General features: G+C 37.0%; 1 protein-coding gene across 10 annotated transcripts in view; it reads left to right on the top strand.

Annotated features, from left to right (window-relative positions):
- Positions 1–17,532, top strand: part of CLOCK (clock circadian regulator) — a 142,350-nt gene that overhangs the window by 114,019 nt on the left and 10,799 nt on the right. For 8 of the 10 annotated variants that reach the window (XM_061192318.1, XM_061192315.1, XM_061192314.1 and 5 more), the window contains 5 exons: positions 1,263–1,415; positions 2,263–2,472; positions 3,205–3,410; positions 7,270–7,528; positions 10,192–10,969. In XM_061192318.1, coding sequence (XP_061048301.1) covers positions 1,263–1,415; positions 2,263–2,472; positions 3,205–3,410; positions 7,270–7,528; positions 10,192–10,371 — 1,008 coding nt within the window. In that variant the 3' untranslated portion in view covers positions 10,372–10,969. Of the gene's footprint in view, positions 1–1,262; positions 1,416–2,262; positions 2,473–3,204; positions 3,411–7,269; positions 7,529–10,191; positions 10,970–17,532 lie in introns of those variants that run through there. The other 2 variants (XM_061192320.1, XM_061192321.1) reach the window with 2 other exon arrangements.

Raw genomic sequence — 17,532 nt, 5'->3', positions numbered from 1 at the left:
GAGCTTAAGTGGTGAATCAACAAATGTGACTAAGTTTCAAGCAGTAGTAAATAGTAGTAAATAGAAGCTGCCTATAGTAGTAGTAGTAGCAGTAGTAAATAGAAGCTGCCTATAACTCAGGTGAAACAGAGAAATAAGTAAGATTGAAAACCTTATTTACTCTGTAGGTAGAATATGCTTTCATTCACGTATGCATGCATTCATTTATAATCGCTTAGTCTTTAAAAGCCTAGGTTTTGTACTTGTCTGAGAACAATTTCAGTCGAAAATATTATGGTTGGTTATGTCAGATTTTTACAACTTACTAATGTCAGATTTTTATAACTTTTATAACTTTCTAATGCACAAGGAGGACATTCTAGGGATGACAGAATTTGATGTGAACAACTCTAGGTGCAGGCTACTTTTTCAGTTGTTAAAGAGTAGAAATGAAGTTCAGTAACTTGTTCTAGCAAGTGGTAGTGCTGCAATAGGAACCTAGGTCTTCTAAAGCCAGTGTTATTAATTCATCTTGTAATCAGTCAAGATCTAGTCAGAAGCTAGACCAGAAATTTGAACAGGGGTAGTATAACAAATTACTGGTAACAGGGATTAACTACTGAAAGCAGTTAAGAGAATTCAAAAGACTACAGGGAAAACAGGTGTAGAGAGCAGCCACTAAATGTAAGTGAAAGGGAGAGTAGCCAAGGGGGAGCAACTTGGAAGACTCCCTTGACCCTCCTGAACTGCTGCTCTTCCAGGCCAGGCTGAGACTCAGATCCCATTAGGGCAGGTGTGGCTGTAGCCACTGGATGGTACACACACTCACGGAGGTGTCACGGACTAGGGCTGGAGAACAAGAAGCCACTTGCTGGGGTACCAGTAACATTTGCTGGGGAGCTGCCCACTAGGATGCCAGTGAGACTTGCTGGAAAGCCACCTGCTGGAACGCTGATGACACTCACTAGGATGCTACCCATTGGCATAAGAACAAGAAGGAAAAGCACCAGAACCAGAAAGATAGGCACTTCCCTTTGCACTATCCCTCCAGCATCATCACTGACAGGACTGCTTGTGCCTGCTGACTAAGGAGATATATTTATAGGGTCCAGCTCCAGTATCACAAAGCCGAGCAAAGATAGGTAAATTAGGAGTCGAGAGGCAATATATTAATAACTGGCATGACATTCTTAGCTCATGATGTACTGCTTATGTTTCACATTTTACAGTTATGAGAAGTGATTGTAAAATATGTTACACTTTTTCCATCCACCGTACTTAAGTTTCAGTTCTCAGCTCAGTTAGGAGCCATGCAGCATCTGAAAGACCAGTTGGAGCAACGGACTCGGATGATAGAGGCAAACATCCATCGGCAACAAGAAGAACTAAGAAAAATTCAAGAGCAGCTTCAAATGGTCCATGGTCAAGGGCTTCAGGTAAGTTATTACGTTTGAATTCAGACAAAGCATGCTATTTGCATTTTGGCTTCTTAGGAAATTGACTTTTCTTAATTAAAAGTGAGATGCAAAAGATACATTTCCTCAGTTTAGTTCCATAAATACTCATTGGTTATTTACTCAGTAGGATTGTATTAACAGTCTCTAAAGATGATTCATTCCTAAGAGTGTTTCCATCAGCATCCTTGTTTCTCCAGATCAGAGTCATCTTTTAGCAGGCTAATGTTTAGTAAGCTTTAAACCCATAACATCAAAATACTTTACCTAGACTTTTAGGTACATGTAGGTACAGAATTTATGAATCAATCATCAATCATTTTTTAAAAAACATACTAGTAGGTGTGATTCAAATTAGTCTCATTTGGTCAACCAACACGGCCACTCTAAAGTTATGTCTATCCAAGGAGACTAGGACTTTGGTAAAAGGAAACTTTAAGTGAAGACTGCTTCTATCTAATGGCGTGAATTACAAATGATGAGTGACGCAGAGCTGCCAGTGCACAGACCTTTGAGTAGCTCTGAGTTAGGGTAGCGCTAGCTGATATAATAATCCCCAACATGTAAAAATGTCAAACAAGTGGAGGTTTTGAAATTTATAACGCTTTTTCTGACAATCAGAAACATGATAGGGTTAGGGTGACTGGAAGAATGAAAATGAGTATCATGTTTTATTCAGTAATTATTTATTGCTCAGTGTTCATTCAGAATGACTTAGTCTTCTTGTTACTTGCGTTTGAAACTTAATGTTTAGCTGTTTTTTTTTTTTTAATGCTCTCATTCTTTTTAACTTAAAAAGATCATTTCAGTGTAATCTTTATTTTTAAAGATGTTCTTACAACAATCAACCCCTGGATTGAATTTTGGTTCTGTTCAACTTTCTTCTGGAAATTCATCTAATATCCAGCAGCTTGCACCTATAAATATGCAAAGCCAGGTTGTTCAGACTAACCAGATTCAAAGTGGAATGAATACTGGACACATTGGCACAACTCAGCACATGATACAACAGCAGACTTTACAAAGTACATCAAGTCAGGTAACGTTATCGAGTACACTGGGCTGTGGAGTGTTCAGTGATTGAAATGTATACTGTTGCTAAAACAAAAAAAAAACTTCATCTTGAACAATACCATATTTAAAACTTTAATAGTAATAATTAGAAACTATAGTATTGAGAGTGATAATTAAAATATTTTGAGCAAAATTGTTCTTAACTGTTGAACATTGAATGCTTTCAGTATTTTGACATTTAAAAATTTTGCAGTTTGCTTACAATGAACATACGGACTAGTTCTGTGTGTTAAAAAAAAAAAAAAGTTTGACTTGCAAGAGTCTGACTAGGACATATGTTACCATAGGTGAAGAATGTATTGTTAGGGCAGTGATGGCTTAATCAGCATTCTAGGAAATTTTGGTAATTGGTGTGCATCTGTGATTATGAATCTCAAGACTTCAAATGAAATATATAAAAATGTGTAATGTCAGTCACCTACTCTGGGTGTTTGAAGAAATTCTTCATGTATGTTTCATATCATCCCTGTTAAGATCATGCTCCTTTTCAAAAGTCATAGCTTACCTTCCAGCAAGATACTGCAGGCTGATTCATCCTCAATGACTACAAATTATTCCTTGATTTCTCCCAGAGTAATATGTTCTGCCACTTCTTTTTCTGTCATGTCAACTATTGTTAGAATGATGAGTAGTAGAATCATACTTCCTGAATAAATTTTTTTCAGGTAATCTATCTGTAAAATCTTCTCTTTTCTAGCAGAATCAACAGAATGTACTGAGCGGGCACAGTCAGCAAACATCTCTTCCCAGTCAGACACAGAGCACGCTTACAGCCCCACTGTATAACACTATGGTGATTTCTCAGCCGACGGCCGGAAGCATGGTCCAGATTCCATCTAGTATGGCACAAAACAGTTCCCAGAGTGCTGCAGTAACTACATTCACTCAGGACAGACAGATAAGGTAGTTGTCATATTTCATTAGTCATTCCAAAGATGTAAATTGTCTGATTAAAAAACAATACTTTGATCTTTAAAAACGTGATTTTAATTTGTTGCTCACTCTTGAATTTGAAATAATAACACAGAATGTATCCATTGTTTACGGACTTTGTAATAAAAGAGTAACAACAGGTTTTGTTTTGTTCAGAAATGTGCTAACAAATATTGTAGAATCCAAATTCTACAGCACACTGTTACACAAGTTTTATAATCGGGTTTGTCTATATCACTATAAAACTTCTATCATTTCAGTACAGATGCTGTGAGTTGTCAGTGTAGTGACAGTGGTCAGGGTGTTTGCTACCACGGTTTATACATGTTACGGAGTAAGAGTAGCCCACCTTTCTTGATTTCTGTTAAGTACTGTACTAAATGCTCCAAATGTATTATCTCATTTAATTTTTATTTTAAAAAAAATAGGTGTTAGGGTCTTTTATTCCCCGGGTAAGAATAAAGTGAGTTTTTAATAATTTGGTCAAGGGTCTATAGCTGTTAAGGGAGTGAAGAAGGGTATCTGAATTCAAGCCTGGGTGTCTGATTTCAAAGCTCAGGTGCTTTAACATATACTACGCTAAAGTTCTGTGGGCAGTTCTAGAAAAACCGCCATCTGTGACTTATTTTAGTCATCCAAATAGCTGACTTAGAAACAAATATTATGAAGAAATACCCTTTTCAAATATTAGGAAGGAGTCTTTCAACAACTATAGGATTTCTATAGTCTTAATTATATTTTAAATACATTTTATTTTTTACTTATTTTAGTACAATATAAGTAGGCTGCTGCTTTTATAATAAAATCTTGCTGTTGTATTAGACTGTGTAATAGATTTTATTAAAGTCCTATTAATAATTTCCAGAGACTAAAGAAGCTGCAGGATTGCAGAAGCAATAAGAGCAGAGAGAAACTCATTTCTTCTCTTTGGAACTCAGTTCCTTCAAGTTAAAAAGTCCAGCTTTCAGCTTTGACTTCTGAAAGGAAGTATTATGAATATGCTCCACAGAAATATAGAGGACTAGTTTTAAAGCCTGAGGGAAAATCCATTAACGTAGAATGTTGACATGCATTTGGGAGGACACAATTTAGCAATTATTTGTAGACAACTGTTTTTTGAAGGGGGAAAAACGTACTTCAGCAAACATTTGAGTGCCTACTTAGATGAGTATGGCACATTCTTTATCCCAGGAGAAAGATCAGACTCGTCAAAGCCATAGAAAGGTAAATAATCAGTATTGTTTGATGTGATAAATCCTTACTAGGTCTTTAGAAAGGAGGAAGTGAGCAGTTTTATGGGTTGAGGCAAGCAGGCGAAGAGAGGAGTGTGGTCAGGGAAAGCTTCAGGGAGGAGATACTTGACCTGAGTCTTAAACAGCTTGGCTTTGGATATGCGTGTGGCAGGGAGTCCAGGAGGGTGTTCTAGGCAAAGGTAGGAGTATATACAAAGCCATGGAAGTTAAGCCAAAGTAGGTTGCAGACTCTTTTAGTGCCAGAGAGGGATGAGGTAGTCTCATAGTATACCAGTGGGCAGTTGGACAATTCAGATGCTAATTACTTTTAAGATTACAGAGAAATTAGTGCTTAGCACTTCTATGATTAAGCCACATTGTAATGTTATTTGTTTCTTTGTGCTTTCTTTATAGGTAAATTTTTTACTATATATGTTTTTGCATTAAATAATGCATTTGGTCCTGAAGTATATAATATACAGTATTTTATTTTTAAGATTTGGAATGGATTCAGAATAGATTTATTTTGTCTTGTGGAGCATATAAAGTATGTATATGTGCTAAGTTTAATCGTAGTTATGTGCTTTGAACAGTTTGTAATTGCAGCTGTGTCATGCTAAATCGACGGTAGAGTCATGTCTCAGTTTCCTCACCGTGATGACCAGTGTTGGAAACTAACTTCATCTCACAGAAAAGGCAGATAGAAATAATATTGCTCCCTGAAGAGGCATCGTTTTTTGTTGTTGTCCTTTTACTAAAGACTGTGGAAGAAGGAAGGTGGGTGGGAGGGAATATTAGTGAATTGTAACACGGTGGGTACTCTGCTCCTTGATAAATTTATAAATTGAGTGTATTTTTATGTACTGTTAGAATGTCATTTAGTTTTGAATTATGTTTATAAGATACAACTTGCAATGTAAACATCTGTAAACCTAGAGAGTTTTTTTAAAATTCCCTTATGACCGCTTTATTTTGATTAGTTTGATTTAAGTTTATTTTGATTAGCAAAATGAACCATGTGTCACATATAGCTACCTCCCAAGTACCTAGTAATTTTATAAAAAGAAAAAAGTTGATATTTTTAACAGGTTAAATTTTTTTTTATTGTGGTAGAATATACATAACATAATATTTACTGTGTTAACCATTTTCACATGTACAGTTCATTGACATGAGTGCATTCGCACCATTGTGACAATCACTACCATCAATCACCAGAATTTTTTCATCTTCCCAAACTAAAAATCTGTATCCATCAGACGATAACGCCTCACTCCTCTTCCCCCTAGCTCCTGGGAACCACCATTCCACTTTCTAAGCACATAAGTCTGTGACTGACTACTCTAGATACCTCATATAAATGGAATCATATATGTCTTTTCTAACTGGCTCATTTCACTTGGCATGATGTCCTCAAGGTTCATCCATGTTATAGTATGTGTCAGCATTTCCTTCCTTTTTAAGGCTAAATAATATTCCATTGTAATATATATACCACATTTTGTTGATCCATTCATCTACTGATGGACACTTGGGTTGTATTCATCTTTTGACTGTTTTGAATAGCTGCTATGAACATGGGTGTACAAGTATTTATTTGAGTCCCTGTTTTCAGTTCTTTTGAGTATATGTCCAGAATTGGAATTGCTGGATCATATGGTAGTTACATTTTTAATATATTTGAAAAAACACCATACTGTTCTCCATATTGGATGAACCACTTTACATTCCCACCAACAGTGCACAAAGGTTCCAATTTCTCCACACCCTTGTCAACACTTTGTTTGATAGTAGCCATCCTAATGGATGTGAAGTGGTATCTCCTAGTGGTTTTGATGTGCATTTCCCTAATGATTAGTGATGTTGAGCCTCTTTTCAGTGCTTATTGACCATTTGTATATCGTCTTTGAAGAAATATCTATTCAAGACTCTTGGCCATTTTTTAATCAGAGTGTGTGTTTGTTGCTGCATTGTAGGATTGCTTTATATTTTCTGGTTATTAACCCCGTATTAGATGTATGATTTGCAAATATTTTCTCCCACTCTGTGGAGTGCCCTTTCACTGTGTTGATAGTGTCCTTTGATACATAAACATTTTTAATTTTGTTGTACAGTTTATCTGTTTTTTCTTTTGTTGTCTGTGCTTTTAGTGTCATATCCAAGAAATTATTGCCTGATCCAGTGTCATGAAACTTTCCCCCTATGTTTTGTTCCAAGATTTTCATAGTTTCAACATTTATGTTTAGGTCTTTAATCCATTTTGAGTTAATTTTTATATATGACGTAAAGGTCAAATTTCATTCTTTTGCATGTGGATATCGAAAAAAAGTTTTGTATTTTTGTTTATGATCACTTCATTTTGCTCTACACATTTTTGTTTCACTGATATCCCAAAGGGAATCTTTAAAAACATGAAACAAAATTGGAACGTACAGCTTTTAATGTGGCAGTATTAAAAGGGTATTATCTTAGAGTTATACCCTATCAGTTCATTGGCAACATCATGGGTATTATCTTAGAGAAATGTTCAGCCCACCGCCTTTCATAATGTATACCTTGTACTTCTGACTCCCTTTCCCGTTCTTTCCTCCTAACAGATTTTCTCAAGGTCAGCAGCTTGTGACCAAGTTAGTAACTGCTCCTGTAGCCTGCGGGGCGGTCGTGGTGCCCAGCGCTATGCTCATGGGTCAGGTGGTGACTGCCTACCCTACCTTTGCTCCACAAGCGCCGCAGTCACAGACGCTGCCGGTCACGCAGCAGCAGCAGCAGCAGCAGAGTTCCCAGGAACAGCAGCTCCCTGCAGTTCAGCAGCCACCGCAGGCGCAGCTGGCTCAGCCGCCGCAGCAGTTTTTACAGGTAATTCTCCCCATGGGGAAGCTGTCCCAGACCTGTTTACTTTTATGGAGTGAAATCAGGGATTAAAGGAACATTTTTTAAATGATCTGAGAAGTCCATAAAGGCTCATTGTACGACTTAAATTTATATGAAGACAGAAAGCTTATCCCAGGTGGCTATTTCTTCTTCTCTTGTACTGTCTTTGGAAAACCTTTAACCTTGCTGTGGAGATACCCCACTGTCTGAACTGCTGGATAGAGTAAGTGGCTGCTTCTTGCCCGTATCAAGGTACTTTACATAGAGCTCTCTCTGGCTAGAGTTTCTGGAATTCAAGCAAAGGCACCTTTCTCTCTTCTCTTGTTTTCCTAGTGGCCCATCAAGCTGTACTCTCTACAGGGCAGAGGTATTGAAAGGGATTTTTAAAAAAAATTAGTTTAGGCATTATCTTAAATTATTTTATTGGATTAAATTTTATAGTAACTTTTTGGTAATAAATTAACATCAGAGATACACTGTGGAGGCATAGGCTGCGCTGAGATTGAGTCACTGCTGTACCACATACTGTGTGAACTTTGGCAGGTTACTCAACTTGCTTAAATTCACTTTCCTCATCTGTAATATGGAGGTGCTGGTAGTTAATATCTCTTGGGTAAAAGAAGCATGCAAATCACTGAGTATGGTATAAGGCACATAACTAGCTTTAGTTTATGACCACTGTCTTGATAAATGTATTAGTAGACACTCAGATTAACCAAAATGCAGACACAGATCTCATGTGGGTATATCAGACAGAATCTACTTATCTAAAGGGTGCAGAACAAAGTCGCCTGGATCGGGATCCTCAGCAAAGAAATCAGCAGGACAAATTTCTGGACCTCTGTACCCTCATTGGGGGTACACAGTAGCAGACTATGACATCTGGAAATCCAGCTTTTTCCTTACTGGTCTAAAAGGCCAGCAATTTTGAATGTAGGCTAAGCCTAGATTTGTGCTGGTTACCATTCCATGTATGCCAGGCACATATCATCAGTTTTAAAGTTATACAGCATATGGTATGATTAGAAGATTCAGTGTTATACTGTATACTCAGACATAAATACAGTGTTAATTTATTGCCATTGGTGTTCTGGTACAAATATAATTCTGAACTTGGTGATGTGCTAAACTAAAAGAGGTTAGTTGCCTAAATATCTCTGAGAATCATACAACCCCTTAGACCTTAAGCCTGTAGTGCAGCCATTAATGACTGGGTTAGCTGTTGTTACAAATGAATTAATGACAAGAATTTATAATAAGTTATAAACTATTCTCTAGGGGAAATGTATTCAATGAAAATTAAGCAAAAGCTTAGAAAGGGAGAAGACTTGCCTTAAGAGCTCAGTTTTCTAAGTCTCTCAGGGAACGAGGGCTCTTAAAAGAATGAACATTCTCTTCCACTTCTAAAAAAACATTCCAAAGACATGGGACCACTAAAGAAATAAGATAGGCAATACCCTCTAGAAATACACTCATATGTAGATAGAAATAAACAATTTGTCTTTTCTGGTTATATAACACCTAGTTCCAAAGTGTACCTCTGTTGTAACCCTGTAAGGCTCATAAATATCCTGAGTTCTTTATCTTACAAAAGCTTTTCCTAATAACAAAGAGAAAAAGAAAACGTCTCCAGGTCCTTAGCAAAGCTTAATGGCCTTAAAGTTTCAAAGAACTGTCCCTTTGTGTGCGTGTGCAGGTGTCCTTCATATACACTTTCAGAAATCACCCATCACAGTTCCATTTTAAAATTATGAACCCTGCATCAAGATGTATTGTCAGTAGTGAGGAAAGACTTGCACTTTCTTTTGGCTAGTTTCCTTTGTATCTCTAGAAGGAGCAATTAGGCAAAAGAAACTGACGTTCATGGACTTGACACTTGCCCAAGGCCACACAGCTAATAAATAGCAGAGCAAAACTCAAAGCCAGGGCTTCTGACTTCAGATTGCGCGCTCATTTTTTGTTTTGCTTTTTCTTTGTTACATCATACTGCTACTTACAGGACATAAGTCTCTAACTTTGCCTGCCCTCATTTTTATGGTACTTTTAAATAATAATAATCTTAATATTTAATCTTCACAAAAACCCAATGTGGGAGGTACTGTGATTATCCTTATTTTGTAAATGAAGAAACTGAGGCCCAGAGATGTAAATAGCTTGGCCAAGTTACACATCTGGTAAATGGGGCAGCCAGAGTTTGAACCCAGGCAGTGTGCCTCAGGGCCCATGCTCTTGGCCACTGAACTGCTGCTCTCGCCAATCAAAAAGCCTGTGCAGAAGGCGTTGTCTGTTTGACCTCAGAATGTTCATGTTTCATATGCTCTTAGTGATGCTTAAATTGTATCATCTGTTTAAAATGTGGTCTTTAGGACATATAAAGTGAAAGAATATGTGTGGTTTGTCTCAGGACATAGATTGCTTTCTGTACCATAAAACCTCTAGCTCAGCTTCCTTTTAAAAAATGAAATTCTGTTATACTTTCAGGAAGAGGGAAATCCTCATAAGCATTTTCCAAAATATTATTTTTAAATGAGAAAGCAAAACTTATGTACAGATTTTGTTCCTGCGGAGAGTGGAAAAGTTGAGTAAATCTTAATGTAGACAGTATAGTGGGGGTAAAGCAGTGTTGCATAATCCATTTGTTTTTTTAGACTTCTAGATTGCTCCATGGGAACCCTTCAACTCAGCTTATCCTCTCTGCTGCATTTCCACTACAGCAGAGCACTTTCCCTCAGTCACATCACCAGCAACACCAGTCTCAGCAACAGCAGCAACTGAATCGGCGCAGGACTGACAGTTTGACTGATCCTTCCAAGGTTCAACCACAGTAACACACACACTTCCTTTCTGCCCTCAAGGGAGGAAAGGGGTGGCCCATAAAAGAGTTGCTCGGATGATCTGAGGATAGGATGAAAAGTTCCAGTGGTTTCATGAGATGCAGTATTGAGTGTTCTAGTTCCTGGAATTAGTTAGCAGAGAAAATGCTGCCTCGTGCTGCGGATGTGCATTAAATACCAGCCAGCAGGAGATGATCATAGGGCCATAGCCAATTCTGACAATGTTTTACTTGCCCAGATATTTTTTGATGGAAAAAGAGTATATTGCCAAGTGTTAAGAAACTCAGCTATGAAACATGACCTCCAGTGAATAAGAAAGGCACTAACAATGTTAGTAACTTTGAGCGGTTCTGTGCCTGTTTTCAAGTGTTACAGAGGATACACCACTGCCATGTCAGGGGTTAGCTTACAATGATGCCATGAAGACAGTCCAGTAGACTCAGTAGGCCCCCTTCCCCAACCCCTCTCCCTTTTCGGATAATGATGGAATAGTAATTAATTTCAGAATGTTGTGTGAGTTTAAATTCTCTATGTACAGATGCTGTAAAAATAATATTATGTATATGTCTGGATAAAAGGAGAGAAAGCAAAACATTTTGTATGCTGCATGAAAGCATTATCTCCTCCTTTAGGTATGAGTACGTTTCCTTAGATTCTGACACCGTGTGCAAACTAATACATCCTCTTTTCCCTTTTGTTTACCATACAGTAGTATTCTCTTCAGTTTTCCGGGGCACAAGTCTTTTTTTGTTCATACTTTGGCTGTGATGTCACAGTTTGTTCAGTGAGGTATGATGTGCTGCTGGGAATGGATTTTTTTTTCAGGTTAAATTATTTGAAACAGGATTTTCAAGTTACTCAGAAATATCCCTCATTTCATTATTTTTCAATTATGTTTGAAAATAGGATTTGCACTGCTTTATTTTAAGATGGTTGGGAGTTTTGATCACATATTTTGATCTAGTTCATAGTTGGAAATAGTTGTGTAAATGGTTTTTAACAAGCCTGAAAGTAATTTCAAGAATGTTTCAGTTATAGGAGTGAATTTGCACACAAAATATTTTAGGCACTTTTTAACGTTCTCACTGGTGGGAATTTTAACTTTTAGGATTTGTTGGAACCTTTTTATTATCCCCACAATTTCAATGCTTCTTTTAGTCAGAAATGATTCAGGGTTATTTGAGGGAAAAAAAAAAAAAAAAAACAACCCATAGTGCCTTGATTTTGATTCAGGTGATAACTCACCATCCTGAACTCATCGTCTGGTTTCAGTAGCAGTTTTGAAATCTTGGTACATTTTTAATAGCATGTGGGTGTCAGTGCCATTAAGTTTCTAATGAAGACTGCTTTGAGTCTCTTGGTTTAGAGGTACAAATAATTTCGAAATTAAAGATGACATCCTAATGATACATCAGAGTTACTAATGTGATCACAAAGTTGTTTTGCTAAATCATCATTTTCCTTAAAGCTATGTAGTCATTTAGGAATTACCAGTAAATATTTGCTCAATGTGATCTTAAAATCCTGTGAAGAAAAAAGAAGGGGTAGGAATTGGCTTTGCCTTCACTACAGCACTAGAATATTGTAGCTCACATGCTTCATAAACATGAACTAAGATTTCATTTGTTAATACATTCTAAAGGTAGTAAGTTCCAACCAGAATTACGTACATTAAAAAAAAGCATTTTGTAGATTTTATGGTACTAATAATTAAATTTATAACTACAGAACAAAGGAAAATTAATGGGAAAATGTCTTACTAGAATATCAAAAATTATTACTGAGGAAAGGGAAGACAGCAAGCTATAATAAATCAAAATTGACCTTAAAGGAAAATGTGTAACAGAATTGAGGTTGTTAAATAGAAAAGATTTCAGCAATGAAAATAATCTGGTACAGAATTGCTAGATAAAGGAGTCAGGGGAACTCTCAGTCAGTTCTTAAGACTTTTCTGTTCTCAGCTTTGCTATCATCCTTAAGGGGTATACTTTGTCTTTCTGTAGAAAACCATGCCTGGCCACACATAAACTAGAAAATTAACGTTGAAAACAACCAAAGAGACTTGGTACCTACCCTTCTACAAAAGAAGTGTTACTAGATGCCAATCAGTAATTAACATATCAAGGAGCTCCTCTTCTAGCTAAATGATCATCTGACTTTCTCATGAATGTCAAGAATAAATGTCAGAATATCTGTGTACTTGAGCATATGTACACGTGGACAACATTGATGTTGTAGAGTATGGCAACAGTATTTTTTTCCCCTTTCAAAATGCCTTTCTTAACCATATATATCTGAGTTGTGCCTCATTTATTTATTGGCGATATGTAGTGGTACAGATTTAGCAAACAAAAGATATGATGAACTATTATATTAAGGTTTATTTTCTAAGTCCCATATGTAAAAAGAAAGATGGTGAACCGTGAGTACTGTGTACTTAGGTTAACACAAGCAAAGTGTAAGACAAGCCACAAGGTAAATCTGTAGACTGTTTATGCACATTCTCCTCCACCAGTCCCTTCAAGCATTTTTCCATCCTCACAAGTATTTGGGAAAGAAAATTAGACAAGATTTTGCTTTATAATTCCTGCTGTTCCTCACAGCTCATTTTTTTCCTGCTTAGAATTGGTTGCTACACTTAAGGGAGCAGCTGGCTGCTTTTCTTTTGCTGTCAGAATGAAGTGTTGGATCAGAAGAGCTAGTAACTGCCTCTCAGCTCCTCCTTTAACTTTGTTTTCCTCCCGCTTCCCTGGAACTTGGGCTGCAAAGCAGTCCCTGTGCCCTCCTCCATGAATTGAGACTGGAGCATTCTGATGAAGATTCAGCAGTTGCCTGTTCTTCATTCATTTCTGTAGCCAAAGTTGTTAATTAAAATCCAAATCTAAGTCATGAAAAAATACCAAATAGGAACACCTTTCAACTACTTAAAAATCTTATCTTCCCTCTGCTTTACACTCACAGATACTGTTTTTCTTAAAAAACACTTTATTCCGGGTGGCAGTCATTAGGTGTTACCTTCTTTGGACTGCTGTGGCACTGGGTGGGGCACTGTTGTTTCAACAACTACCAGCGAGGACTGTAGGGTTAATACAGTTGCTGCCGCGAGTGGTGTCAAACCGGAACCAAGACACTCAAAAGCACTTCATTTTTTGAGTGAAAAGATTGGCAGAAAAGCAAATACGGGGGAAGATGGGGGTAGCGTGTGAGTAAATACTACAGTTCAGTCTCCCAACTCTGTCCCAGGTTGAGGGGGTAATTTGAGTCCTGTGCTCTGCTTTGTCACGTAAATCTGGTTTAGGAATGTACTAGTAATAAAAGGATGCCAGTGACTTTGCATAGTTTGTTGTAGAATCCTCAGTGTAGATTCGTGAAAGTGTTATTGTAATTCTTCAGAAGTGCTTGGGCTGTTGGTCATTGCCTTAAAGCGGTCTGCTTGCAGTTAGTTAAGGGCACTGCTTGTTGAAGGGAGATGAACCCTTGTTCAAGAAGCCTTAGGAAGGGGCCCCTTAAAATAGTGCTCTATTTGCCGGCTCTACACAGACAGGTGAAAATTATTTTAAACTGGAAGTTACTCAGCGTGTTTTAAAATGTCTCCACGACATTGAGGTAGCCTATTTTTTTTTTTAAGTGGACTGCAAATAGCATTTTGCTCTGGTATTGCTCATTTCTAGTTGTTTTCTTTTCCTATATTTCTCTGGTAATGGAAAGTTTGTTGACAAACATTTGTGTAAAACTCATTCAAGTCTATAACCTTTCCAATGTCTGTGACCCTGTTCTTAGTCCCTCGGGAGTCAGTGTTGGAAGGTATAAACACTGGATATTATTATTGCTGAGTGAGTCTAGCCAGGAATAAGCTGATTGGAATTTTTAAACAGAGGAAAAGTAACAGCACAAAGGCACTTGCCATTTTATAGTGATTGGAGAAAAAGTGTCTTTTGTTTGGGGTGGGTGAGCATTCTTCTAAAAGGAGCTTCTGAAGTAATTGCAAAGGAAAAGAGTTGACTATTTTTATAGCATATTTAATATATTTGTATATAACTATGAATATAATAGGAACCCTTCACATGCCTCCCCACTTTTCTAATTTACTTCCCCTTTTGCCATAGCTCTAGCTTAGCCTCATCCGCATGGGTAACGTGCCTATTGTCAGCCTACCAAAAGATAGTGCTGCTGCTTTCTGAGACAGGTGAGATGACCCAACTCTCATGCCTGGGGATCCTTTACATAGGAATAGCACACACTTCGCAGACAACACACCACAGTCTAAAAGCATCATTTTGAAAGGTAACAAGCACTTTATTGCAATTACTCATTTTGATAAAGTTTATTATCTTAGATATTACCATTTCTAAAGGATCCCCAAATCATCACTTAGGTGAAATTTTTAAATGACACATTTCTGAGAAATGTTTAGATCCAGTGAACCATAGTAGGTTTATGGGAGTGATTTCATGGTAGCCAAATGAACTTTGACTTTTGTTTTGAATGTGGTGGAGTCAAGAGACTGTGGATGCCTAGCTCCATTTAGACACTATTGTAAACCTATCTTGCCTATTGTGTGGACACCAAAAGAGACCAATGAGCCTGTTTATTTTCAGAGGTCTAGGAGAATTGCATCAGTGTGAATAGATGTATAGAACTAACCTAAAAGTGATTGGTAGTCATATTTTAGAATACAGTAATTTCAAGAATTATTCTGGGTGTTTTAAATGTGCTCTGAAATGTTGGCATGTCATTTCAGTGTTTCCATTTGAATTGCTCTTGTAATATTTTTGCACAAAAAGGACTGAGAAAGACTACTTTGGTTGAAGAAAAGGAAAAAAAAAAAATAATTTGGTCATATTTTAATGTCTCCTGTGGAAACACTGGGGATGAATTTTGTTGGTACAGTTATTAATTCAGGATGTTTGAAACAGTATTGAACAGCTCACAAGAAATTAAGCAAACGTGGATATTAAAAATTAAAACACTTTCTTTCCATGTGACTGGTTTGCATACTTTTTCCCCATGTCATAATTTAACACTACATTCCTTGTTTTTGTTAAATAAAATAATACTTTGCAGGTTCTGTTTTTGAGTATTTAACAATATTTTGTAAGCTGCCTGAGTTTTCCTAGGGAAACGTTCTTTAGTGAAATAGTTTATGAAGAGGTATTAAGTGAAAGTCCATCACCACCACCAGCAAATACTGAGGTGCTGCATTAAGTGACAATCAAAATAGTATTTATGGGAGAATTTAGAAAGTGGTTTTTAAAGAAGCAATTGCTTTGAAAGCAGTTCTCTGGGTTTCTTGAATAAAAATGGCTAAATGTATTTATTTATATTTTTAAATATCTTTGTGTTCTGTTTTCTCATCAGAGTGATTTCACAGCGTTATTTAATTGTGGTTTGTTTTGTTTTGCCTTGTAATCTTCTATGTGGAGGACTGGCTCTTCCCATCTGGGGTGCAGTCCTTAGCCCTCGCGACGCCTCTTCATGGCGATCGGAACCTGTTCCACTTCAGGACAGCAGTGGAGCCCTAGTCCAGATGCCCCTGTGCTTCCCTGCTGTTCTCAACTTAGATAAACAGTAAAGGTAACTCCTTTCAAATCTGCTTCATATAGCTCCAACTTTTTTCTAGTTTCACTTGCTGCCTTTTCTATTTTATGGGCACTTTTAATATGATAACTTCCCCAACACAGCCAAATGCCAGTATGACAGAACCCAAAACACGCGTTGCCTGTTTTGGCCATTTGGGAAAATGTTATTAAAACAGTCAGCATCTTCTAATGGCCGTCACTATCATATCCATATTAAAATCCATCTAAAGTCCTTAAATATAGGTGGAACACTGCAAACTCTTCTACAAAAAATATTTGCTGTGTTTATATAGTGTAATGTTGCTTGGTCCTTTAAAAACAAAGCCACACCAAACCTCCATACACAGCATTGTCCAATAAAGCAGTGTTTGAGCATTTGAGGCCTAGAAATTTGAGGATACTTCTTGCTGGTCTGCATTGGAACAGAATTCTCCACCTTAGGGCTCCCAGAGTAGTTCTTGAGTCCCACAGGCCAGGCCCAGAGCACACTCCAGCTTTTGGAATCCCTTAGAGAATGGTAATTAAAGGAGGTCAACCACAAGTTGGATTTAATGATATAAAAAATGTTTCTTGACTCTAAGGGTTAAATTGGAGATATGATGTTTTTAAATGTATGCTTTTTAGTTTCTGAGGAAACAAACGGTGACATTGCTTTAAAAACTACATTCAGATGTTTTATGATGTGTATTTTGAGTTGGCCTATACTGGTACAGATTCACTGCTGGCAATGGTTGTACCAATACTAAAGAGTTAAAATGTTAGGAAAGGTCCGTTATCTTCAGATTGATGTATTATGTAACCGGACAATCACCATCAAGCAGAAAGAAAAAGAATTTGGCCAGGAAATGTCCTTTTCCTTTATAGATGTCAGCCAGAACAGCTGTAATTTAGATCATCCTAGAATTACTGTGAAATCTGTTTTATCATGGTGTAAGTTGGGGAAGGTGCTCAGTATGGCACTTGCACATTCATTCTATGTAAAGACTGAAGCCCAAAGACGAGTTAAATTCAGTGCTGTATTGAAACCAGTTAGTGCAAAAAAAGAGAAAGTTTTATCTCTGTAAATTTTTAATTGTTCATTTAACATCAGTTGGTAATTGTAAAAACACACACCAAATTCCTTCTAATGTTCTGTGTGGTTCTTAGTGTACTACTCTTGACATTGATGTGTCCTTACTGCTTGGTTCTTGGTTTTAAATTAAAATTAGATATAGCCTGTCATTCTTCCTTCTGAAAGGGTGGAGCTATAAATGGCTAAGAATACCTTTTTTTTCCTAAAGCAAACATTTCATTGAAATCCAGATTGATTTACAAAAACAAGACTGACATTTTCCAAGTAATATCTTCAGCCCAAATCCTAAATTACACAGAAGCACAATGGGATAATGAATGGCTTCAACGGTGCTATAATAGGTTCTCTGCTGATTTTCATGAGCTATGTTTGGAAATTCAATATTATATAAAATGTGGATCATTTTGTTACTTATTTAATATTGCCATTTTAATTTGGTTTTACAATTGGTTACACTTGTTTCTCAAAGCTGTCCTTTGAGATCAGGTAAAGTGTTATTAGCCT

Source organism: Eubalaena glacialis, chromosome 5 (assembly GCF_028564815.1).
Source record: "Eubalaena glacialis isolate mEubGla1 chromosome 5, mEubGla1.1.hap2.+ XY, whole genome shotgun sequence".
Taxonomy (NCBI): domain Eukaryota; kingdom Metazoa; phylum Chordata; class Mammalia; order Artiodactyla; family Balaenidae; genus Eubalaena; species Eubalaena glacialis.
Note: the sequence above shows the minus strand (reverse complement) of the source record. Positions and strands in the feature narration are given on the sequence as shown.